This window comes from Nesoenas mayeri, assembly GCF_963082525.1.
Source record: "Nesoenas mayeri genome assembly, chromosome: 1".
NCBI classification, from domain to species: Eukaryota; Metazoa; Chordata; class Aves; order Columbiformes; family Columbidae; genus Nesoenas; species Nesoenas mayeri.
Window position 1 is genome coordinate 124,554,641 of NC_137541.1, and position 26,967 is coordinate 124,581,607.

Consider the following 26,967-nt stretch of genomic DNA (forward strand, 5'->3'; position numbering starts at 1 on the left):
AGTGAGCAGGGACATCTTCAACTAGATCAGGTTGCTCAGAGCCCTGTCCAGCCTGGCCTTGAGTGTCTCCAGGGATGGGGCATCTACCACCTCTCTGGGCAACCTGGGCCAGTTCTTCACCTCCCTCACTGTAAACCCTTTCACCACTCTTTTCCCCTTTTCATTTTCTTTTCCCCTCTTTTCATCTTCCCGTCCCCCCTTTTTTCCTTTTTTACCTTTCTCACTGCCTTTGGCAGGAGGTATGGCAGTAGGAGGTGTGGCTGCAGCACCTCCACAGCTGGCAGACAACCTGCTCCTGGCTGTCACCACCTGGCAGAAGTCCCCACAGCTCCCTGAGGCTGGCACAGAACACAGAGCTGAAGCCGGTGTCACACCAGGCACAACCACGTGTGCTTCCCTAGTTCACCCTGCCTGCATCTTATTGCAGCGGTAGGGATACGGGGCAGAATAAAAACAACCTCCAACATAGTAAGACTCCAGTTTTCAAAGCCAGGCAAGGATTTGCTAGTAATTTCCAGGTCTGTTTCAGAAGTGTGTGGAGGGACTCCATTTCAAATAAGGAGAAACTTTCATTTGGAGGTATTGGTGGCTGAAAAATGTGCCAACTGTGTTCTGGGTGACATCAAAAGGAGAGTGACCAGCAAGTCAAGGGAGGTGATTCTGCCCCTCTGCTCCTCTCTCATGAGACCCCAGCCGGAGTACTTTGTTCAGCTCTGGAGCCCTCAGTACAGGGAAGACATGGATCTATTGGAGAGGGTCCAGAGGAGGCCACCAAGATGATCAGAGGGCTGGAGCACCTCTGCTATGAGGACAGCCTGAGAGGGCTGGGGTTGTTCAGGCTGGAGAAGAGCAGGCTCCAGTGAGACCTTAGAGCAGCCTTCCGGTACCTAAAGGGGGCCTACTGGAAAGATGGGGAGGGACTCTAGCAGAGAGTCTGGTGACAGAAGGAGAGGTAACAGCTTTAAACTGGAAGATGGTAGATTTAGATTACATATTAGGAAGTAACTCTTCACTACAAGGGTGGTGGGGCACTGGAACAGGCTGTTCAGGGACGTGCATGCCCTGTCCCTGGAAGTGTTCATGGCCAGGTGGATGGGGCTTTGAGCAACCTGGTCTGGCAGAAGGGAAAGTGTCCCTGGCCATGGCAAGAGTGGGGTTGGAACTAAATGATCTTGAAAGTCCTTTCCAACCCAAACCATTCTGTGACTTTATGATTCTACTATTCTGTGGTTTCATGCTGCCAAAAGCAGGGCTCACTGCATGCAGGCTGAGCACACCACACCCCTCTTGCAATAGCAAGGTGTGTGCACTGATGAGCACAGCGGCATCAGGCATTTTATGGGTCTTCTGCATAGGAATGATGGAAGAGCTGTTAGATTGGGGCTGGTGTTCTGAAACATGAGATTGCAAAACTCCCATGCTAAGCGAAGTGAGTGTCCATGCTAAGGAGCAGAAGTGCCCTTGCTCTCCTTCTGGGACTGCCCCACCAGCTGCTCCCTCTCAAAACAGTGTCACTTTCTGGTCATGACACACAAAACTGGGCTTTAGATATCTTTAAAGAGATCTGCCATTGTTTTTCTTGATCTAAAAAGTCAGAGGCTATGTGTGCTGTGCTATGAAGGTATTGCCTGGTCTGGTCTGTATTGCTTCTCTAAATCTCGTATTTGTTAGTTGCCTTTTGGACTGTTGCTCTGTGCTACACCACTATTTTCAAGGAAGCATTCACAATAGCTTTATGATGCCCTTTCTGAATAGCAAGAGTTAATGCAATTAGTTTAGTTTTTAAATTAATCATTATACATGTAAACTCAGTTCATTTTCAGAAGGCATTTTATAAATTCCATAGTGTAATTTATTCTTTCAGTCGATCTTCAAGGTAGTGAATTTGCCAGTAATTCTCAACATAAGTCCCAGGAACCTTATTTTAAAAACTAGTACGACAATGTTTGCTACCTCTGTGTGCTCTGCTAATGATTCCTGCACTAATGAGAAACTGTGTATTTGGTCAGCAGCTCAGCTACTTTGCTTTTCTGCTGTTTTTTTCCCCTCCAGACTTCTTGAATACATGCCATCTGGGCTCATTTGCTATTTAAAAACTGTCTAGTTACCACAGAAGATTTTAAAGATATACACACCTTTGAAAAGATACAAATTATTCTCTAACCACATAGAACTTGAAAAAAAATAATCAAATATTAAGGAAACAGGAATTTCTTAGTCAGAAAAATTCTGATGTTATTTCTCTTTTTAGTTATCTTCTGTTTTTCTCCTGCTTTTCATTTTTGCAAGTTTTAACACATTGGATGAAACATAGCAAGGACCAACAGCAACTTCTTATATTAATAAGCCTATTCAGCTTACTGCTAAAGCTTTATTGAAGAAAATAGATTCTAAATGCCCAATAATACATTTTTACTGCCTGTTCTAGAAATCAAACCTTCAGTCTAGGTCCACTCACAAAATAATGTCTATGATAAAAATTTAGCCACAATAGGGAAAAACCATCTGTCAGAGTTCACAGAGGACAAATTTAAGAAATAATTTCTTGGCACGCTAAAACTGCAGGTTGAAATCCTGTCAAGATCAACTGGTATTATTTTTTGCAGGATTAACCATATGAAGGCAGATTAAAAAGTAGAATATCCCATGATTATGGACAATGCATGTACTATCTGAAAGAACAAGCAATGCAGCTGAATTCCTGACATGGCAATTTTATGCGTTGTGTCCTTCCTATAGCGAACAAATATTTATTTATTTTTTGCAAAATAACAGTTATAACCGTGGCTTTATATCTTCATTTCAGTCCACATCTATGCTCAGATCCCAGTTTGTAGCTGAACTTTACCTCTAGTCAAAACTCCAGTAATATTCAGATTTTCATACCCACATCCCATCCTAATCCTCTTGTCTATAGCTGGGGCTTAGCTGATTTTAGGGAGTTGGATTTTGGATCAAACATTTCTGATTTGCATAATTTTAAAATAAAATTCCAGATGTTAGTATGTTTATGGTTCATGTATTCCGCAAAATGATCTGAGAAAGATATCTTTTTTAATGGAATAACTTATTATAGACTCACTATTTATATGCAATTGACCCTTCAGTTTTACCAATTCTTAGTATTATTTTTTGAGACTCCTGTTTTCATGATGCACATTGGAAGTCAGTGGCTATCCCCAGAATTGCAAGTTACTTTTACAGGACCAAGACTAAACAGAGCATTACCTAAAGAGGTGCTTCCAAACTGCCCAGCAGGAGTACATCTGGTAGCAGCTGTCCAGGAGATGCTATAATATAATAACCTGCATTTCTTTTAATTGATATTAATAGCACAAAAATATAGGCTGCACTTGAACTGTCTGAAACAATTCAGTATTTCAAAAATTGTATTTGGTATGATGAATATAAAGTCAAAGTTGTGTGCCAGAAAAAAACTCCATATTTTGTGAAAGGGAGATGTAATAATCATTAAGGAGCAAAGAAAAAAAACACAAAATGAGCATTTACAAGATACCACCCACTGAAAAGCATGAAATTTCACATGCAATGTGTGCAAACTATTCTAACCATTTTCCTTAAAAATGCTTACTGTTTGCTCTCCACTCAAACTCATTTAGCTAATTTCTGTTTAATACCTTTTTTTTTCTTTTACCCTTTAAATCATAGGCTTTCTGTTAGGTTTTCACTGGGCATTCAACCTATATTTTACACCTACTTTATCCAGACATACCTGCAACACCTGCAAGAAATGTAATATACCCAGAAGACGTGTATAATTAACTCCAAGTAAGTGGAGGGGACATCCTAGCTTTGAGTCTATGTAATCTCAGGCATTAATTAGTGCATGGCCTCAGATTGCAGCGATGGCTCTAGTGATGGGAACTGCAGTTCTCTGCAATGGGCTGGTGCCCGCCCTGCATGCTACCTGTAGAGGGTTTCTGTGGTGCACAGGGCTTAAGCTAGCTTGCTTCCCCCTGAGGAAACAGTGTTTTCATAATATTTCTAAGCTAGTAAGGGTGCAAGTCTTCTCTATACCTCCTGGAATTTTTAAAAAAAATGTCATTGGCACACACAATGTTATTTAAATACAGAGCTCTCCAAGATTTATCTAATAAACGGACTAGAGTTGGACCAAGGGATGGACTCGATGATCTCTGAGGTCTTTTCCAGCCCAGTCGATTCTGTGATTCTGTGATTCTGTGATTATTTGGTGAGGACTACACAGTACAGCAGTTTGATTTTCTGTGTTGCACTGTCCCCTGATGCCATCACGTTGTCTTTGAATACGAGAAGCCAACAGCTGGTTTCCCCACCAAGGAATTAAAGGATTAATTAACATGTGCAAGCACCCACACTCCCCTGTGGACATTTGGAGAGCCTGTACTAATAGACTCTTGGAAGACCAACTCATTCCTTCACAGAACTCCTGGAAAGCAGAACAGAGTAGCCAACTACCTGGCAAAACTGAAGGGCATCATCAGCCATCCAGTTGTCAAACAATAATGAAATAACCATTGCTTCAGTTGCCCTCAGTCTTTTCCAAGCCAGCTGGCATTGTGCTACGGGGAAATTACACATTCATTTTGATTATTTACTCTCATCTGAACTCTGTATTCCTCACCCTCCTCCTGGATTTAACAATCATTACTGTTAATAAGGGCCAGACCAGCGAGTGCTGAGGGCCTGATACAAAGGCCAAAAAAGTTAATGGGAGACCTTTAGATTTTGGATCAAAATCACACTTTCACACTCAGACAACTTCAGTGAAAGCTATGCATTCAGCTCTCATGTAATTCCAGCAGATGTTCACATGCATCTGCAGATGTTTTGTGGGGAGCGTATGGCTGCAAAACACTACTTAGTAGAGTTTATCAACTTGGGGAGATAACATCACAATGCACAGGGAAGGTTAGTGGTAGCTGCATATCTCAGATTATGTTTATTTTACTACCAAATTTGATGGTGACACTTCTGAATACACAAGTTCCTAAAATCAGTAGTTAATTAATGATCAATAATACAAATAGACAGAAAAACAGACTTTAAAAGCTTCTTAAGGGGCTGGATGACCAGTTCTTGCTAATTTTAGTTGGAATTAGACATACAAAACCTGTTGCCAAGGGAAATAGATGAGGAGGCTTTGAAACTCGAAGACCTAACACTTAAATAAATACAAAATAAAATACAGGAATTGATCAATTTTGCTCTAATATCTGATTTTACAACAATGGCTGCTTGAGCTGGAAACTAGTTAAACAGTATGTATGGAGAGAGAAAACTGTGGCAAAAGCCCACAGTTTAGATCCTGCAAGAGATAAATGAAATGTACTCAGAGGATGATCCTTAGCTGAACACAAGCTGCAGGGTAAAACATAAGCTTCAATCAACTCTCACAAATAATTTGAGCCCAATGCCATAAGTGCCTTAAATTAAATCCCTCTCAACAGGAGCCAATCTAAATCATTAAACATATGTCAGGTAGAGAGATATAATCACTAGAAGTGTTGTCTACACAGCATTTCATTTACATAGAAAATGTATTGCGGTTGTTAATTTATCCATTTTTCAATGTTCAATATCTCACAGAAAACATACAGTTAGAAGCGATGCTTGTTTTGTCACCAAGCAAAAAACACATGTGCACATAATTCTGTTACCCAGTTTGTTATGACATCTATAACTGTGAAAGAAAGCTTTCCTGCCACGTAGGAACATTCTCCCTCTTATTCAAGGTATCTGGTGTGATTTATTCCTGCCTTTAGAATTTCATAAAGTTTTGTGCCACGCAGGATCATTAGAGGATCCACACCTATCTTCCACTATAAGCAAGCAGCAGAATTTTGTCCCCTCACCTTAAAAGTGAGACCAATAACTTCTGTGTGACTGTGGCACATCTTTCAGAAAGGCACTCAGGATTGATTAGAATAAATGACAGCCTGTCAAGGAGCAGTGCTCTGGCTTATGGCCTTTAAAACTGTCCCTGTTTTTTCAAATCATACAGTACCCTGTCAAGTGTCACATTATTGGAAAAAAAACCCCAACAACCTCCCTCTGTGTATGTGGCTCTTGTCATATGAAACTTTTCCCAGTCTATGGACAGCCAGATCTCTGGAGGCTTGTCCGTCACCAGGTGGTACATGCATTGGCGATATTACAGCTTTGCATGTCAGTGAAAAAAATAGAGACATCTCTATGATTGCTACACTTTCTGCATTGAGTGCATCTTTTAATACAAGAATCAACAAGCCTGTATCACTTGTTATCCTTAGTGCAGTTGGAAGTAACTCGTCTGGGACAGTGACTAGAGGTAGCATGAGAAACTTCAGTGATACTGAGATCAGAGTCATGCCCACTAGAGACAAGCATTTTGTAGGCAGAAACTAACTAAGCAAAACATAAAGTAGAGAAAGGACACAGTAAACCTTAGCAGCCACATTGCCACATCTGCACCATTCAGCGTGTGTTTAAATTGCAGGGTTTCACAGTAATAGCTGATTTATTGAGTTACTGAAACCAATATGATAATACTAAACAAAGTGCATATGGGATCAAATACTAATTTTGTTGCATAAAGGGAAAAAAGTTGCATTCACATCAAAGGGTCAAGAATCACATACTCTGAGAGAAACAATCTGTTTCCTCCTACAAGTGCCTGCTTGAATCTGAAGAGTTTATATGACACTCTGCATGACAAGAATGCCCCACTTCAGAAACCCTCTTAGTTGCCCACTCTTTTATACCCTGTTTTCCTCAAGCTCTGCTGCATTCCCCTCAGAAGGCCTTAATTGACCCTGGCCATCTAAAAACCTTGGTCCAATATTTCTTTTAGAGTTGCAGCTCACGCTTAACAAGAACTGGTGAGGTCACGCAGGCAATCCTGTTTCTCCAGTTTCCATAGACACAAAATACAGCAGCTTCAGCAACCTGAAACAATCTCCATCCTCTTGCTGTGGTAATCCACCCCAAGGTTTTCAAATGTGTAGACATGAGGAGCTCAATTCAAGCTCTGTTTGATTTTCAGGGGAAGACTGGCCTTGGTGTCACTTTGACACAGACATAATATACAGCTTCTGAAAAAATGTAAGCCTGTTCAAATGTAGAAAATGTCAAGAAAATGTAAGGTAACACAATACATAGAAAGGAGACGTGAGTCACTGAGCAAGGAAAATAGATCTAGTTTGTCCTGAGCTGAAGTTTTAATTTTATTTTGAAACCTAAGTTTTTCTCTCCTGATTGGTGGTAACAGGTTGGAATTATGGCTATGTAATGAGTTCCAAGCCATACTTGATGCACTGTACTAATTATAAGTAATTACAGTTATTGTGTAATTACTCTTTGTGGCAAGGTTATTTCATGGACTTTTGTTTTAAATTTCTGACAAAATTCTGGCAAAGCCCCCACACACATAATAGCTGTAACTAACAGCCTCAGCTTTTATATTTTAAAAATCTGGCAAATAATTTCCTAACTCAGACAATCACCTTCTGGAACCTAGAGATGTTGTACCCATTTGTTTAGAGAATTATCCTTTTCTTTGGTTTTTTTTTCGTCATTCATTTAATGTAATGCCACAGTTTTAACCAATTTGTAATTTTTTTCCACAACCAAATTTCTCTGCTTTTTTTTTTTTAAAAAAAAAAGGTAGATCTATCTTTCCTATCAATAACTATGATAATTACAAATAGGAATAATTATAAAACATAATTGTAATATCTATATAACTAACGTATCTGACTAATGTTGATAATTCCTGATCAAGCTATTCCCACTGAAAGTAATTGACGGTTTAGCCATGAGGAGATGGAGTCTCTAATGCTGTACCACAGGAAGAGAATAGTCCTGCAGAGACCAGATATTGGATGAAATGGCCAAAGAGATCTAGAAGTACATTTTCAGTGCAGCACAATTTTAAGCATGCATTGTGTGAGTGTGCCCAACTGCTAACATACCCATTGCATGAAACAAGCAATTCTTTTCAATAATGTAAAATTTGCATACATAGGACATCTTTGTAGAGAAGAAAGATAATGGCCAGTGTGCTTTGCACATCTTCATGTTGTTTCAGCCAAATCACTGTTACTGAAATCTTGTCTAATGCAAGAACAGATCACCTAGGCTTTGTGGTAAAAATCCAAGGATCATTGTGTACAGTCATACTACCATAATTTAATTTTCAACCAAGTATAAACTAGGATACATTTTGAATTTTCACTTAACGCTTGCTAATACACCATGATGTATGCATGTTTGAGGGAAGTTGTCTGTTTTTAAGAATTTTAGGCATTTTTCACAGACCCACTCAGAAAAATAATATCTGTTGCATGTAGGTCTTGGAACAGATTAAATAAAGGCTACCTGCAAAAATACTCTGGAGAAGAAATGAAGAAAAAAATAGATATAACTGTTATTATATTTTCTACTCAGTTTTATACTGAATTCATCCCTGAGATGAGGTAGTAAGTCCCAGCACTGGAATGCATCAATCTGAGTATGATTGCTGGTGAAAAATACATTTATATGTATGCATCAGGTATGAATGTTGAACATTTCATGTTTGGGTTTTATGCCTTACAACACTGCTGGCTCAGGTACCCTGAAATTTGCCTACACAGCATGAAGGTAGCTTACCTCAAAGATATCGCTTTCACGGATTTCATGAATGATTTGAATAGGAGCCTCTGATTCAAATACAAATGAAAAGTTTGATTCCAAAGAACCTCTAGGGATATTCAGCATTAAGAAAAGTGATGATATAACCTGGAAAGTTCCCATAAAGCAAGAATTTCTGGAGTTAAGGGTCTTATATCCTGTATAATTTAGACCACATTATGCACAGAATTTCTACACCATATGCTTCTCCATCAGATGGTTTAACACTGCTGGGAAATCTTGGTTTCCTCTGTGCATTCTAAGTATTTTCAAATCAGTCTTGCTAGAATATTTTTGTTGTTGTTGTGGTGGGTTTTTTTCAGAATAGATATTCTTTTGGGGTGGGGAGGAGGTAGTATTACAAGAAAACAGTGTTCCTATAGTTGTTTAGGTTCACATTCCAATTTTGTGTTGAGGTTGCATAATTTAGCACTTCATGTAAAGTTGTGATTAAGTATAGATGCATTCTGTTTACACTTGTTACTTTAACATCTGCAAATGTAGACGTGAATAAGATATTTTTCAGACACAAATGGCCCTCAGTAGATTGAGGAGTAGAAATGTTCCAGACTGATAATTACCAAGAAAGCTTTAAATTGCAGGCACCTCAAAAGTGTCTTGTCAGGAGCCAGCCATCATTATTGTAAAGAAATATAGCAACTCAAGGTGCAGGTGCTGATTAAACATTGCTTGTAAGAATGGTTCGGTTGCAAAATCTGCAAACTTCATCCTTAAAAACATAATCCTAGATGAGCCTACTTAGACATTGTACTTTCCAAGACTGAAAGCGTATCCTGGTAGTTTTCTTTCAAGTAACTGCTGTGCTGAGGCTGCAATATAAATAATACCTTGTTTGGAAGAATGTCAGCTCATTTTCTGTGTGTTCCTTTTTGATACTTGGGGGTTTAAGAATGAAACTACATTAATGCTAGTAAGAGAAAGACAGAATAATAGAACAGGATGGAAGAAAACATATTCCTATAAAGTTTAAAGAATAATAGATAAATCTTGAGCAAAACCATTTCAACTTACTTGCATCTCACAAACTGTGGGGGACTCTTAGTGAATTACCCCATCCCCATGGCATGGTTGGAGTTCCAGGACAATCAAGACAATTTATACTGATGGAAAGCGTTTGGTTTTACATCATTCCTCTATAACAATAAAAGATTAAGGGGGGGTATTTATGTATTTTAATGAAAATCTTTTCAATCACTTATGTCTTTAAGTTTCTGGTTTAAACTTCAGGTTTATACATTCTTAATCAAATACCTGACACAGTCTGAGTGGCTTGTGGCACTCTTGCCTGTATTTTGTCATCCTTTCCATAAGTCTGCAAGTCTTTCTGTCATGTTGCAACAGGCTCAGCTGTGCAGATGAACACTGAAGAGGCTCAGGAAAATCTTCCACCATGTTAGCTGCAGCATGAACATACTTTATTTACAGAGGGGCTATGCGGGGTGCCAGTCCTTAGCTTTCTTTTTATCAGAGGAGCTCGAAGGTTCTTCCACAGAATAATCTTTGCTTAATAGACATGTTACATAGCTCCCTTGTAAGCCAAGACAAGCTCAGCAGGCAATATGTCAAGCTGGCTGTGTTTTGTTAATGCACTTCTTCTGGGGTCTGAGCATCCACCTTTATCTAATAGGTATAAAACACAGCTGATGCTCCCCATTGCTGAGGTGTTTCAAGAAATGCCATCATTTCCATCTGATGAGGACTGAAGCACACTTGGCTTAATGGTCTATTTCAGTAACAGCCATATTTAAATGCCTGTTGGGCCAAACTCAGTTTGTATCTCAATGACGCTGAGAAGACCTGAGGAGAAAAAAGGCAATGAGGCCAGGGCTGCACATTGGGAAGGTGCAAGTGAGAGATGGTGCTGGGGGAAGGAGGAGTGGGGAACAGCAGCTTCGCTACACTGATCCCTTCCTCCCTGCCTCTCCCAGGTTTGTAGCTGTGGACAGCAAAGGAAGGTGCCAAGAAGTTCCCAAGTGCTGCCTCTGGTGTATTTTTGAAGCTGAATTGGATTTCTGATTCAGTTGCTCAGTGTTAAAGAGAACAGCACTTATTGCCACGTGCAGGAGAGAGGCATTGGAAGACCACACAGATCCTGGGCTCAAATTTGTCACGAAAAATTGTATTATGCTTTTTACAGAAACAGGTCCATACTGTCACCATTGTGTTAACAAAGTTTTTTGGGGTATAGACTGTCATATAGCCCAGTGAGGCTGGAGAGAGGGGACACATAACTCTGGCCACTGTCCTGTCCCTTGGTTTATTGGCTGTGCTACATAAGTCTCTCATATCACCATCACTAACAAAAAAAATAGCATGAAAATTCTCATTTTCCTCTCCAATGAGAAGGATAAGGACACCAGAACTGAAGTAGGTTTCTTGTTTTCTGGCTAGCCTTACCCCACTGACTGCATTTACTGCCTGTAGCAGTGTGGCCGGTAAGCTCCAGCTGTGAGGCAAGACTTCCTCATGGTTAGTGGAGAGTCCACCATACGAGAAGGAAAGGATTTTTACTGCCACAAGTAAAAATCCAGTACAAAAAAAAGTCACTCTGTTTTAGCTGAGTGATTTTAAACCTTTCCTCCAGAGTGAGAGGACCAACTTCAGACTCAGAGGAGTCTACCATAAGCAGTTGTTGCATATTAAAAAGAAAGCAAAGTCAAAATTCACTATTACTTCATGCACAGTGTGTGACAGCAAAAGCTAATGCAATCTCTGTATTCTGAGTGTTTAAACTCTTGATTAGGATACCGTTTTTGCATGCTCAAAAATGCAAAATGTCCTTAGTAATTTACAAATGGAGATCTCTGCTGTAGTAGCTTTCTAGTGAGGAGCTTATTGGCATCTCCCATGTCAATCATTTCTGGATCGATAGATAGCCCTGCCTTTAGGGAAAATGTAACAGCTGGAGTAAGAGTAATTGACCAAATTTAGAGCATAAAGTATCCCCCCTACCAATTTTAACCTCCCTCTACCACCACCTGCTTTCTGGAAGGATGTACTTTTAGATCTTTGATCTGAGTTTATCCATGCTTTTTCAGGATAAGCTCAGATTTCTGCAGCTTTAATAAAGACCTTATGTTCCTAAGCATCTTACAGATAATAGTGCTTAATGGGCACTCAGGAAAGGAAGAGTATATAATTTTAAAGATATAACCCTGATGTTTATGCATAAAAATGCTGTTCACTAAATAACACACATTTTGAAGTGCAGTCTCAGATTTTGAAATGTCTCTTTATTTCTGTCTAACAGCTTGAGAAAAATGGCTAATCCTGAAGTAGTTTCATTGTGTATGCAAACTCACAATTGCTTTGTAGCAAGGATATATTCTCACATGTCAGGACTGCTCTCCAGCTAGAGTAACCTTTTCAGGACTTCAGTCAAATGAATCTATACATCTTCCTATGGGTCATATGCTGTCATAGTGCAGGAAAAAAATAAAATGGCTGCACATACTGTATTGATTGCTACCTTCTGGAAAGTCTGAGATCTTGAAACCACTGCAAAGGAAGGTGTTGAAGTATTTTTTTTTTTTTGCACAGATATACCTCCTGTTCTAACCCAGTACAAAGGCAGGTGGCAGAAGCCTTCTGAATTCAATTTTCCTCACTATTCTTCTAGATGGGGTCTCTATTGCTCTATTTGACTCAAGGTTTCCTCAAATGTAAGGTACAATTACTTTGTATCTGCAATAAATCGTATTATAGTTTTGGAGCATTCTATTACTTTTGAGATGAAACCAGATAAAATCAGTAAAAAAAATTCTAGCAAGTTCCACAGCTCAATGCCATCCGTCTTTCAGTCTTCATTCAACCAGCTTTCTTTCCATTGTCCTCATCTACTTTTTCTTTCTCTGAAATTCATTTTGAATTCCTTTATTGCTTAATATAAACATTGGGGTTCCTTCTGCTTTACTTTCATGTTGCCTTTCTATCCCTTTCCATTTTCAGAAGTGCCGTCTAGTCTAGCACATGATCAGCAATTAATATGTCAAGATGTCCAACTGTCTCAGAGGGAAATGCTCTGACTCAGATATGTGGGAAAAACATATCTATGAAGTAGTGCTCTGAAAGATTTAAAAAGACAACAGAAAGCAAGTTTATCTTCCAGTGGGACCATTTAAGTTGTTACAGCATGGTGGGAGAGATGCTCAGGCAGGAGACTATTTGATCAAAACTTATTAAAATCAGTAAAAATGTTTACTTCTTTCAGTATGGTCTTATTTCTCCTAAACAAAATGAAGGGGGAAGTTTAAAAGCCTGTTATTTGTTGCTGGGAGCCTTAAAAAAAGGGAATGAATCCACTTTCTGCAGAATCCTGGAGCATTTTTGCCACACGTGTTATGCAGCAGGATCATAGAATCAGAATATTCTGAGCTGGAAAGGACCCACAAGGATCATTGAGTCCAACTCCTGTCCCTGCATATGACAACCCCACAGTTCACACCATGTGTCTGAGGGCTTGTCCAGTCTCTTCTTGAACACTGTCAGGCTTGGGGCCGTGACACCTCCCTGGGGAGCCTGTTCCAGTGCTCCACCACCCTCTGGGGGAAGAACCTTTTCCTCATGTCCAACCTAAATCTCCCCTGGCACATCTTCCTGCCATTCCCTCAGTTCTGTCACTGGTCACCAGAGAGAAGAGCTCAGCACCTGCCCCTCCTCCTCCCCTTGTGAGGAAGCTGTAGCCGCCATGAGGTCTCCCCTCAGTCTCCTCTTCTCCAGGCTGAACAAACCAAGTGACTTTAGCTGCTCCTCATATGGCTTCCCCTCCAAACCCTTCACCAACTTTGTAGCCCTCTTCTGGACACTCTCCAGTAGCTTTATAACCTTTTTACCCTGTGTTGCCCAGCACTGCACACAGTGCTCCAGGTGAGGCCGCACTAGTGCAGAGCAGAGCGGGACAGTCACCTCCCTGGCCCGGCTGGCAATGCTGTGCTGGATGCACCCAGGACACGGGTGGCCCTCTTGGCTGCCAGGGACAGTGTTGGCTCATGTTCAACTTGCCATCAACCAGAACCCCCAGATCCCTCTCTGCAGAGCTGCTCTCCAGCATCTTGTCACCCAGACTGTATGTACAGCCAGGGTTGCCATGTTCCAGGTGCAAATTTGGCACTTGCGCTTGTTGAACTTCCTGTGGTTGATGATTGTCCAGATCTCCAGTTTGTTCAGATCCCTCTGAGAGGATTATAGCAAAAGGCATGGAGCTATGCATGGATTCAGCTGAAGGCAGCATATGGTTAGCAAACACATTGACCAAGATCTCATTAATTAAAGGAATGGCTTTATTGCTTCCTACTCCTTACTATTGTTATGAGGATTTTGACAGAGCTCATGCTAAGCCGAAAGGTTTGCTTGAAGCACTTAGAGCAGGAGATGCATTGGACAAGGGCTTCCTTGCTGGGCTTCAGGGGGTGCATCTCATGACAACACTGCCCTGTTTCACAGGGTTAGTGGGCAGCTCTGAAGAGAGCAGCTTGATTCATAGCACACATCCTGATTAAAATGGAGTTCTGTTGAAAGTGAAGGCTTGATCTGCCATGTAGTTTTGCAAAGCCACACTCTGCAAAGCAGACCAGATCATGTGCATGGGCGGAGAGAAAGTAGAGTGCCAAAACCCTGTGTGTGCTGCTTTAGCCAGTGCCCTGCTTCTGGGGAAAACACCTCACACAAAATCTAAGCCTGCTCTCTGCAAGGCTCATCTGCCTAATTCTAGCTCCAAGAAGAGAAAGGAAACAATTCTTATTCCTCTCCATTTGCTGTATGGCCAAAATAGCATCAGATGAGATCCAGTGTTGCATGTGTGACTGGTTAATTAGAATCAATTTTCTCCTTCTCCTTTTTTTTTTCTTGTTTGAAATTAATGCTGCAAGGCATGAATGGCTAATTTTCCCAAGTAGGAATTCCTATGTTGGAGGAAGAACAGCAAACAATATAAATAACATATGTATTATCCTGCATTTTCAGTACCTCCTGACTAGCGTCTGCATCAAGTGAAAGCAATAAAATACAGGCAGCAAAACAATAGTTTTTCTAAAGTTATATCAAATACAGAGTTTGTATCTCTAAAATGTTGCCTTAGTTTCCAGCTAGTACTGCCACTGTATTGCAAGACATACCTAAATCAGGTCAACCATTTTTTGCCTGTTAAAAAAAGTTCATTACTTAGAAATTCTATAACATGAATCATGCCAACTGAGCCTTTGGGAAATATCTCCAAACTCACAAGCTGTACTCAAATAAATCCTATTGGAAAAGACAGATCTTTGTATTTTAATAAGCTCAGCTTTTTATAGACGTACATACACACATACATATTTTCGTCCCTCTGCTTTCCACAGGATAAAGGCATTGCTGAATGCAGAACCATGCTAAAGTGCAGATAATTATAAAAGCCTGGCCCTGGGTCTCACAGAGAATGTTTCAAATAGAGAAATGCTTTAACATTTTCTATTTAAGATCTTTTCCCTCTTTTGTACTCTTCATCTCAATCTTTAACTAGGTCTTGTTTGCTGTGAGTTATGTATAATAATATACGGGACTGCAGCTCTTTGGCAGCCACAGAACTCACACCTGTCTGCACAAGGGCTGAAACCAAAATGTGATTTCAACCGGTTTCATCGCTGTGTAATTAAGCGCTAACGATGTTGCATGAAAATAACAGAAAGGCTAAGTCCCTGTGAGAGTTCAGTCTAAATCAAGCAAATTTTGAATAAGCCTGCAAAGCCTGACAAAACATATCTCACCTCTTGTTAAAGCTGAGAGCAAAATATTCACAGAAGCGACTGGGATAAAATCAGATCCTAAACACGTGCCCAGAGGTGGATTTCAGATATGTGGTTTCAAACGTAGGAGATACTCAAATTGTCAAATATTCAGTGACCTTTCCAAAACCAAATCTAATCTTCTCAAAAAACAACCCTCGTGTTTGCTGAATTTGACACGTGAGTTGCACACCCTTCTGTCATTCTTTGTCAGGTTTCAGGTCATGAACCTGTCCCGTGTTTCAGATTTCCAGTTCTACCACACAGTTGTGGAAAGGAAAATATAATCATCATCCCAACTCCCCAAGGTCAGCCCTGCTCCAAACTGTTCAGTTTGGTTCCAGATTTCTTGCAGTCTGGAAACGCTTGCAATCTACAGGGACAGTAGAGCAAAGAAATGCAGAGATGTGGTTAAGGGAGGCAGGAAATCCTGGTGAGCATCAGAGCAAGATATTTGCCTTTCTGTGCCCAAGGTCTCTTCTTTTAGGTTCAAATGGCTGAAAATAATGAGGGTAGAGTGTAGAATGGGCTACGATATGGCTTCCAGTTTTGATTGAAGTGCATCTTAAAAGGAGAAGCCCACAGACAGATGATGAGTTACAGAAGGAAAATGATCCAGACCCAGGATCTGGCATAGGCAATGAAATGGCAGTGACATTTGACAGGGTATAACAATGAGGAATAAAATAGAAGGAATGCTGGACAGGAACCAAGCTGGGTGAATACTAAGATAGTTAATGCCGAGGTAAGGACAGGGGCTTGAAAAAGGGTGGGAATAAGCTGGAACAGAGCATAATGTGTGGAAGCTTTCCAAAACAGCTTTTGAACAGATTTAAGAGGGAGTGATGGTAGGAAAAGTTGCTCAAGCTCTCAGTTTCACTGTCTGTAAAATGAGGATGATAATAGCTGTTTAACTTAGAAGTCCCTGTTGCAAGGCTAAATTCACCCGTGCAAAGAATGCTAATGTGTTCAGTTTGCATCCTATGAGCCAAATGCGAAACCCATGCATCTAATTCCGTGAAAATCTAGGGGAGTAAACCCACTTCAGTCTGGATTCATAAATGTAAAATGCAATTACTATTTGTTATAGGATTGTGATCATTAATGATTCTTCCTGAGAAACTTTTTTTTTGTTGTTTAATACACAGACATAACAAAGTAGTTTATAGGTCACATATAAATTAGAGGTAATAGCCAATTTCTGGGCTAATCTTACACAGTCAGTAAACTAATTTTAAGAAGGAAGACACTGTTAAACTGTCTGCTAAAGGTAAGCCTCTAAGTAATAACTCATTTGATTATTCCTTTCTGGTAAGATGAATGCCCAGACAGCTCTGTAATGAGTGCACTTGCACTGGCTCTCAGTCAGATGCCTCACGGCACAGTAAACTGTCGTCTGGTAAGAGACAAGGATGGAAAAGAATGCTTGGAGGGGATTTCTAGTAGCAAGTGCTTTTGCTCCAAGTGGCATGCTCTTTAACTCTGTCAGAGGACATCATCTGGAGAAAAAAAAATCTTCCTAAGCACTGTTTGGCTCTGCCCTGTTCCTTTTTGAGCCAGCAGGTCTACCCCCACCACTCTGCCAGCCCCATTGAGCTCCAGAAATACGTGTGAGTCCATAGCCATCCTGGCAGCACAGTGATGTGAGTCTGTATCTACATTAACAGAGCGCAAGGGCAAACTGCATGCTAATTCGGCTTTATAAATCTCCTACATTAATTTGGCACCAGCAACAACTTCTCTTTCGGGAAACCAGTGGCACATAGCTGCAGAGTCATTAGGATTTTAACTCTCATTTCTCTTCAGTGACTGACAGGTGGGTTTTAATGAGGTCTCATGGACCTCCTGGTGTTCAGATGGTGCTGTGGAAATGAGGAGAGGCTTCTCAAAGCATAAATCCCCCCAGGAGATAGATGTTCGGATGTTTCTGGAAATTCTGCTAGCAAATCACCTGCACATTGTGGTGCTGGATTGCCTTTGAAAGCTGTTGGTGGCTTGAAGCTTCAGGGATGGAGCAATGACATCCAGTGAGCCCTGTGTTTCCACAATGCTTATTCAGTGTCATCCTGTGCAACAAAGACCTTTCCAGGTGGAGGAGACTATGAAACCAGGACATTGTTTGAGAAAGAAAAGGAAACCTGGACATCAACCTTGTAGAAGTAAAGTTTTGTCCTTAACTGGAAAGAGCTGTAAGCCATAGAAAGTCCCATTTTTCTCTAGTAAAGGGAAAAATACCTGTGTCTTTATGAGGAAAATCTTAGTTGTTTGCTATATTTTTCCTCTGCCATTCTTCTTAGTCTGTACCTTTTAATATTTCAATTGTTTTTTACTGCAAGGTCAGCATGTTTGTTTTCAAACATTATTCTCCTGAAGTGTAGAACCTGAATAAGAACATAAACAAATACAGCTTTCAGGATGTTTAACGCCTTCTGTTTGTCGCTTTAATTTCTGTGAGAATATCAAAATAATTCTTGTTAATATTAATATGGCTATTCCTGGAATCATATGCATATATGAATAGCTGAGCTATTGTCTTTAAGTTGCTGGGACTGCTGGCTATAGGAAAGGGGTGGTATGCTGGGGAATGAAAACCTGGCAGCAAATAAAAATCTGAGCAATATATCTTTTGAATCTCATTGTATCTGGTAGTTTGACTTACGGTCCTTGAATATCGTATGCAGTATTCAGCAATTTCCCTATGCTGCTGGCACTTTCCACTGGTCAAAAAGTAGAGAGAAATATGTTAGTGATAAAGAATATAATTAAAAATATCTGGAGGACAGTTCAATAGCTGATACACAGTGGTTTCTGGTGGGAAAGGGAGGTTGATTGCTGATGTGGTGTGTAAGTGCGGACACGGACCTGCCATGGAGCTGCCTCACACAACCACCAGTGAGTTAGAGAGACTTTTAACAAATTTAATTGGGAAATTTGAAATTTATCCACAAAGATAATGAACAAAAAATATTTCAAAGCAAGATCTACATCTGAAAAAAACCCACAACGCTTTATTTGGCATATCTGTGGTGACCTCTGGGTCTCAGTCTGGTTTAAGAGCAGAACAGTTTTTCTCTTTCAGTCTCCTTTAGCTGTCAGAAGGAAATGTAGATAATCCTCAAAAAGCATGGAATTTTCACACTTCTGTTTTGCAGGCTATCAATATTGTCTTTCTCTGTAAGCCTACTTCCATTTTATCTAGCTTTCTGTAGTATTTTAATAGGAAGTAGCAAATAACAAAAAAACCCACAAACCAATGCAATAAGACACTGTTCTTATGTTTACTATGGAGTAGATAAGGAAAATCTCTCTGCAAGTGGGATGTAGCTTTTCAAAATATTTTGAAAAGTTATCATTTTACTTTGAAAGCATCAAAGTGACACTACTGACTGAAATCACAGTAATTCCTTCAAGGCTGCTCAGGCAATTCTACCTATAGGTGGCTAATAAAATATGCTACATCAGCTATATTGGGACTGAAATATACTAGTGAGATATTTTGCATTGAGGAAACTTGACCAAAGAAGCCCAGGGAGACAGGTTGATAACTGCCATCGGAAAGATCAACAATTTTTAGCTGTTGCTGTTTATGAAAGGTTTTAAAACAAGGACAGAGAATTTCTCTAATAACAAGCTTTAGAGCTCTGCCTTGTCTTGAAGTGAAGCGTTGAGACCCATTGAGAGGTATGGAAATTGATTCAGCAATGACCTTTTCTAAAACTCTCTCAGTCTGTGATGACCCCTTTAAATGGAAACATTTGCTTGCTCAGAAGGACTGGAGCTGCTTTTTCAGGTGTGCCTACTGAGGTGTGCTTTTGTGTTTTTGACATTTTACTTGCTGTAGATTTTTTTCTTTTATCTTCAGAGGATGAATGGGGCTGATGCTTTGTCATCGTTGTCAGTCTGACTCACATCCCTCACTCCTCTTTGTGGAGCAGTCACTCATGTGGCTCAGCCCTCATTCCTGTCAGAGCAACTTTAGCCAAGTAGTCATTTTCCTCTTACTTTGCACAGCTAAATTCAAAGTAGGGGCAGAGATAGCATTTTTCTTCATTCTCGCAGACATCACTTTGTAAAGTAAATGCTGAAAGGTTTGATCACACATGTGCGCTGAAGCGGGATTGTTGGTTAAGTGAACGTGAACACTGGGTTCTCCCACTGATGTGCTCACATGTGGTTGGCGGAGAGTTACTCTGTGTGTGCAAAGGATCAAGTAACCTATGTCTGGCATTGCTTCTCAGCTGTGTGTGGTAAGACAGCCTCTGGGAGGTGTTGGTGAAGCAGAGCAACCCCAGCGTTCACCTGGGTTTGGGTAGGCAGCTTCCTGCTCAGGTGGACAATCCCACCCATCATGGGGGCAGATGTAGCACCTGTGCAGAAGAAGGGTCAGGTCTGCTGCTGACCAGGACTAAGAAGCCTTTGGCTGGCTGAAGCTGCTGCAGGTTGTCTCTACTACCTGGCCAAGTAATTGAGAAGGAGGGGAAGGAGGTGGAAGAGAGGACTCAAGAAATTAAGCTTTGTCCCATGTATGTGCTACCAGCAACCTACCTTGAAAGCCAGCGCTTGTTTTCATGCTTAGTAATAATAGTCTAATTTCTGGAGCATCATTTACATCTTGAGATAACGTAATTTTTTTTTTTCCTTCCCTTGTAGAATGCTGTGGTTAATTTCTTTTTAAAATGTTGTACAGTAATTACTTTATTTAAATGAATAATCTGACAAACCAGTTCTTAATCAGATTTGTCACTTTGCTGTTTCTCTTTTAACCTGGACCTTCCAATAAATTCTAAGCTTGACAGTAAGTCATCAGTAGAAAACAGGAGAACCTGTTTACTAAATTGCTAGATTTCATTAAGGATACATGGATGGAAACAAAACAGCACAGAACATCCAGATTTTATCTACTGGCTTCTTTGTGATGCAAATGTATAAACTGATTTAACTATTTTTTATGCATATAGGTCTAACCAGAAAAATCAAGCTCAAATAAGGAGCAGTTCAAGCTTTTAAAAATGTAACTGTGCCAAATTTCGCTCACAGTAAGCAACAATTTCCTCATGGACTTTGTTCATGGGCAGCAGAGCACCACTCTTTGTGTGTACTTCAAGGTTTAATCAGGCCAACATTCAGTCAGGAGAACATTTTCTGGCTTGGAAAAATGACTTTTGTGGTCTCAAAACTTCCTCATCCTAGTGGGGAGGGGGAGCACTAGCCTTCAGGGACTCTAAATGGCACCTTATTCAGCATCTTCAGTTCAGCTGAACTAAATCCCCCGTGTAAAATAATGAACCTCTTGACTACCTTTCCCTTTCTTACACCAGATCTATGCAGAGTATCTCACTAGCAAATTAAAGTATGTAACCAAAGTTGTCTGTAAGTGCTTTACTGCTATGTTAAGACATACAAAAGGAAACTGGAGAATATGTTGAACAGGTACTAATGTACTGATTACACATCTGACTTTCAGAGAGACCTATCTACATAGTCGACATGTACATGACAGTACATATTCAGTTTTGATTAGTTTGCTTAGGAAACACTTCCATACAACATTTTCCCTCTTCCTATCACTCCTTCTTTCCTTCCACTCCTTCCTTCTGCACAGTGATCTACTCTTTTTTAAAAGGGACCAAGCAAAAATTCTGCAAAATTCTGCTAATGTACTATAAATAGTTCATGGGTATATTATGCATCAATTAAAATTAATCTCCATTTAACAGGCAACTGATTAGAGGTCCGGAAAAACTTCTAGCCCTAAAATGAGAAAGTGCTCGTGTGTATATAGGTATGAAGGTTACCTCAAGGGTGGTTGAAAGAAGTTGTTTTAATTAAAAAAAAAAAGTAATACAAGCACAGTACAACAGTAATTTCCAAGATGGAGAAGACTTTTTGCCAAGATCAAAGGGTAAGAAACCTATCCTATTGAAAGTGGGGAGAGATGGTGGTCACTCTATCTTATTTTAAAGTTATCTCAGGCTATCCATTTTAGTCTTAGACTTCCACCTTGCCTTACCAAACAATGTTCTGCTAATTCCAGTAGTTCAAGCAAAACACAACAGTTGTATCTTGCTGGTGCAAGCCAAGCTGGCATTATAGCTAACTGAAAATACTTGTCTTTCTCATGTGAAAGGAGATAAAGAAAATTTTATTTGACCACAAAAGTACTCAACTTGTTTGTATTGTCATTGGGATGCAGAATTATAGGATCTGAAAGAACATGCATTAGATTTTTTTCCTTCTGGTAATCCTATAGTTCGTAAATCTGTAAAATCCTGCTGAATCTCAGCATTCCACATGAAGTTTTACATTTGGTTCCAAAAACAGCAATTAAACCTTTTCTCCAGCTATTTCTGTGTGTCACGGTCTCCTGTAATCATTTGTTGTTTCATGATGTAGGGGAAAAAAATCAGAAATTCTTTAAGGTTCTACTACATGCATATAGTAAATGAGAATGATATATAGTGAACAAGAAAATTGCCTAGTTGATAAAATTGCTTAAGTCATGTTAAGGTATTGTTATATGTGGGTTTGAGAGGCAATATAATGCTGTATTTTCAAGAGTAGCTAGAGGTTACATTGCCAGCCTGGGTTTGATAGCTTCCAGTGTTTTCATTGCTGAGTTAAAATTCGAAACAGGTTTTAATTCTACTGTATTCCCATTTTCTGATTGTCAGCTAATGACTGCACTGTTCCTACACTGGTGACATCAAAATTGCAAGAGATTGCAGAACATTAGCTGAATACATTCTGATGCTCAGAAAATATAAAGTGATATCTAGGACTCAAATTTCACATGGGGAAATGGGAAAATATGTAACTGAGAAATCCAAAGTATTCTCTAGTGACTTGCACTAAATGAGTAAATTATACTTGCAAAATCAAGTACTGAAGCTGGAGATTGCTGTTTAAAGGAGCTATTTTTTTTCAAATTAGCTGTGTTTGTTATGTATTCATCAAATCCCAGTGCTCCTAGACAGCCTGAATGTGTTGTTGGCATAATAAAGTCTCTAGAGGCTAGAAGGAGTAGACATCCCAGTGTAAGTGGGACATCCTGTTGACTTGAAACACAGCCACCTTCCATGTCTCAGTGTATATGCCAAAGCATTCAGAATGCTTCCAAAATTCAGATTGGTTACTTAAAGGTCCTCTTTTGGAAAACTTGCTTTCAGGCTAAAGAAAAGCTCAGATTCACCTCATTTTTTTAAAAAGGGAAAAAGAAGCATATATCATTTCAGTGTGAAATGTAGGAAATAAGTTCTGAAATACTGAGCAGCACTCAAAGAGCAGTCATCCAGCTGGAATTGCACAGAATGGGTTGGGACATGTCTTTGTTCAGATAGTTCAAAGCAGGTGTTGGAAGAAGAGTCTATATATGATATGAATGTGATATGAATATGATATGAAGTTGAGAGCAATTGTACTAGATCCTGTGCTGTCCTTGGAAAGAGACTTAAACTAGGGCCATCATAGTACTGGTAGACACTACATGACTGGAGAGATCACCTGACACTTTGGCACAGAGATGAAATCTTCTGTGGGAGCAACATGTGGCTTAGTTATGTTCCGCATCATCAAGTTCAGTTCATTCAGTAACGAACTTCGAAAAAGTACAAGTACTTGCCTTTCTGTGAGCAAACTGAGAAATGGCCAACAACATTGCTTAACATTTATAAAATCAAAGCTCTACTAAGACATCAATCTTGAGTGGAATCAGTCCATTTCTGCTCAAACTCCTAAGTCACTTCTGAATGTGGATCTTGTACTGCCAAGATTTGCAGAAACACTTCAGAAAACATCTCCAACACATCCAAGTTTCATCTCTAAATATAGATTACAGTGGAATTGGGGGAACGAGACTTATGAATATCACTACTTTCATTAGTTGGGAACTTGATAGAAGTTTCCACAAGCATTTAAAAATTTTCTTTTGAAAAGCCTGAGTAATAAACATGCATCATCTTTCACATATGTTTGTCTGAGCAACATTCATAATATTGAGTTAACCTACAGTGACAATGTAGATAAAAACTAATGATCCAATATACTTTTGCTGTAGTGCTTTTAATAGCAATTTTAACTGTTTTCCTTTATGAACACTCAGATTATTATTGCTCATTATTTATTTTTATCTTTTTATGTACAGTGATGGAGAGATGAATAATACTTCTCATTTATCTCTGTTTCAACAGGAGGGATATTCGAAACTGTGGAAAATGAACCTGTTAATATTGAAGAATTGGCTTTCAAGTTTGCAGTCACCAACATTAATAGAAACAGAACACTGATGCCTAATACCACATTAACCTACGATATCCAGAGAATTAACCTTTTTGATAGTTTTGAAGCCTCAAGAAGAGGTAATCGTCTTAATTATTGTGTCAGAACATACGTGTTCTATACTACCTTTCCCCAACCTGATCTCCTTTTTTGCTCTGTTGTAAGACATGTATATGAACAGTAACATAAAATTCATCTTTCAAAGTCATTTGAACTGAGAATGAAGCTGGACTTGGACTTATCCTCTGTTTTCTGATAAAACACCTACATACTCTCCACATGCTAAGAGCCCCAGATGGAAGGTCACAAGTCCACCCATTTTTCTTTCAAAAAAATAGATTTGCCACCTGGAATTCTGCAGAATATGATCACAGACTAACAGGGAGCACAGTGGCATGTCACAACCCATAAATAGCATACACACACACACATATCCATTATTCATAGAAAATTATTTCTATTGTATTTTAAAGAACAGAGGCCAGTACTCTCCCTGTCCTGAAATATTAATGCTTCAGAGGGTTAGAGACAGAAGTAAATTTCTCTGTTCTAAACAACTATAAGATTTGGAGTGGACAGGTTTGGAATTTTATTGCCTATTATTTTATTTTTCTCAGAGGGAAGATTATGGTCCAATTTACCTGCATCTAATTTACTTCAGACCTAAACAGAAAGGGGAAAAAAAGTCATAGCTCTCCTTAAGCACAGTGTATTTCTACACCTCTAGGAGGCAACCTTGAAGTTTTCTAAAATTTTATATACAGCAATCTAGTTCCTGGAATTGGGTGATATGCACACAGTCTCATGCAAACAAGTCTGGAGAAAGTCCCATAAATTGCTAAGACTTTGCAGATGTGCTCTGCAGTTCACTATAACATCTGTCTCTGTAAATGGTACAAGATATGCTTGCTATAAGGCAAAAGATGTGTCTGCTATAAGGCTATAAGATCTGGAAAATAAACAAGCTTCACATCACAAATCATGCTAGAATGCCAGTGACCTGTCACCTTCCAAATGTCTAAATCACTAAATTCTCCCCATGGTACTCTAGTTTCTTACTAGAGACTGGGAAAAAAGAGAATGCTTTCAAAGAATATTGAAAATAGCTTTGAATTCTCTTTATTGCATTATTTTTCAAGTATCAGATATATACTGGAACTATATGCTATCAAAAAATCAGGTATGCTGGATTTACAATCCATATAATTCAGACTAAGACAGGATTCTAGATTCCTTGTAGTGTGAGGATCTCTTCTGTGACTATTGTGAAAGTACTTTCTCCATTAAACCTGTAGGAAGGAGTTAATTATAATATTTTTTTTGTAAATATACATGCAAGGAATCCATTCAGAGAGTAGTAATTTCTTCTCGTCAGGAAATACTGATACTATTTATGCAATCTGCACATTAAAACCTATGATCCTTTAAGAAGGCTTCTGAACTAAACTTTGAAAGCCTGTGCATGTTATGCTGTCTGTAAAACACTGAAAACAGAAAATAATTTATTTTCTGCCATATTCTTTTACTACCAGAGAGCTAAATATTAATTTCAAAAATTTCAGCTCATTGTGGATGTTTGTGTACTTAGTATTTCATCCAATCACTATAATTTCTAAATTTTCCACAAAGAACTACATTGCAAAGAATACAGCAATGCAACTCAGTGTGGGGCTTTATCCCAGTCAATAAAGACATTAGTAGAAACATTTGCAGTAAATTTTACTAATGGACAAAAGTAATATTACTTCATCTTCTGTCTGTTAGCCTGAAAAGATGTGGAAGGGGAAGAAAAATGAGAAGACACCCACAGAGGGATTCTTATGGATGAGATACAGACACAAGGAGAAAGAAACCTTTGTTGATAGTAGGGTTTGACTGATTTGGAAATGTATTAAAATGTTGGTGTGTGTTGGTGCTTTATTTCCCTGTGTTGTTACTGAGGGCTTTAGGCTTTATGGCCTGTTTCGTAAATGCAGATTATGGAGCCACATGAATCATAGTGCCCTTTACTGTTTATATTCCTTCAGTAGCCTGAAATTAAAGCAACTCACGTTGGTAGAAGCTTGCCAGTCATGAAGGGAATCCATATAGTGTCATGTTGTCTCCATGAACATATTTCTTGACACGCTGCCATGAAACTTAATTCATGTGATGTCCCTCTGGCAAGTCTGTCGCTAGAAAGCTCCTGATTTCTCCAGGATAATGCCATCCAGAGAAAGGTAATTTAGGAATTAATGTGATTTGAAGGTAATGAGCAGAAAAGTGGGTTTGGTTTTCATTTGTATCAAGCAGGTTCTAGGATATAATGCTAATCAGTAAAGCCATTTTCAGGAACCATGTGCAAATCTCTCAGTGGGTCTGGGAGTGACATGGTTATCTGTTCTCCCTTTGAAATGATGAGGGTAGACGAAGAATAAATGATCTCAGTAAACATCACATGAATTACTTGCTTTTGCTAGCTAACTGCTTCTTCCTCTCCTGTCCTCTCCCCTTCAGCATGCGACCAGCTCGCTCTTGGTGTAGCTGCTCTGTTCGGACCTTCCCATAGCTCCTCCGTCAGCGCCGTGCAGTCCATTTGCAATGCACTGGAAGTCCCACACATTCAGACCCGATGGAAGCACCCGACGGTGGACAACAAAGACGCATTTTATATCAACCTCTATCCAGACTATGCAGCCATCAGCAGAGCGGTTTTGGATCTTGTGCTATACTACAACTGGAAAATAGTGACAGTAGTATATGAAGACAGCACAGGTAAGCAGTACTGGTGCACTGCAGGTCATGTACTTATATTAATGTACCCATGTGAATAAATTCTGTGAGAGTGCCTGTGACAGTTCAGTTTTGTGTACTTAACAGCAGTTTTCCCCAGAATACGGAAGAAAAAAGTCTCTTAAGGGGCAGAAAGCTGCTCGTTTCATCAGACCTCAAGAAGTCACCAGGAGGTAGTTCCCAGATCCTGAATATTAAATCATGTTTTGCCTCCTATCTGTGGAACCAATACCACAGCTTCAAACTGATAAATATTCTAGTGCAGGACTGATTAGGGATTTCCTCTACTTTGTTCCTTGAAACTGTCCCAGGAACAGTCAAGCCATTTGTCAACTGGGGACCAAAGACGGAATCTGAAAGTTGCAATTCATGTAAATGTTTCCAGCCTGGAACTCTTAACTCAGAGAAGATCTTTCATTCTTTGTCACAAGCACCTCTCCTTGATGTTCATGATAGTAACAGATGTCCAGCATGGGAAATCAATATCAGT

At 39.6% G+C, this 26,967-nt stretch overlaps 1 protein-coding gene across 2 annotated transcripts in view; it reads left to right on the forward strand.

Moving 5' to 3' along the window:
- Positions 1–26,967, forward strand: part of GRIK1 (glutamate ionotropic receptor kainate type subunit 1) — a gene marked incomplete at both ends in the record, with an annotated part of 173,138 nt that overhangs the window by 72,802 nt on the left and 73,369 nt on the right. For both annotated transcript variants that reach the window (XM_080358509.1, XM_080358510.1), the window contains 2 exons: positions 23,618–23,785; positions 26,202–26,459. In XM_080358509.1, the coding sequence (XP_080214635.1) occupies positions 23,618–23,785; positions 26,202–26,459 (426 nt within the window). The remainder of the gene's footprint in view (positions 1–23,617; positions 23,786–26,201; positions 26,460–26,967) is intronic.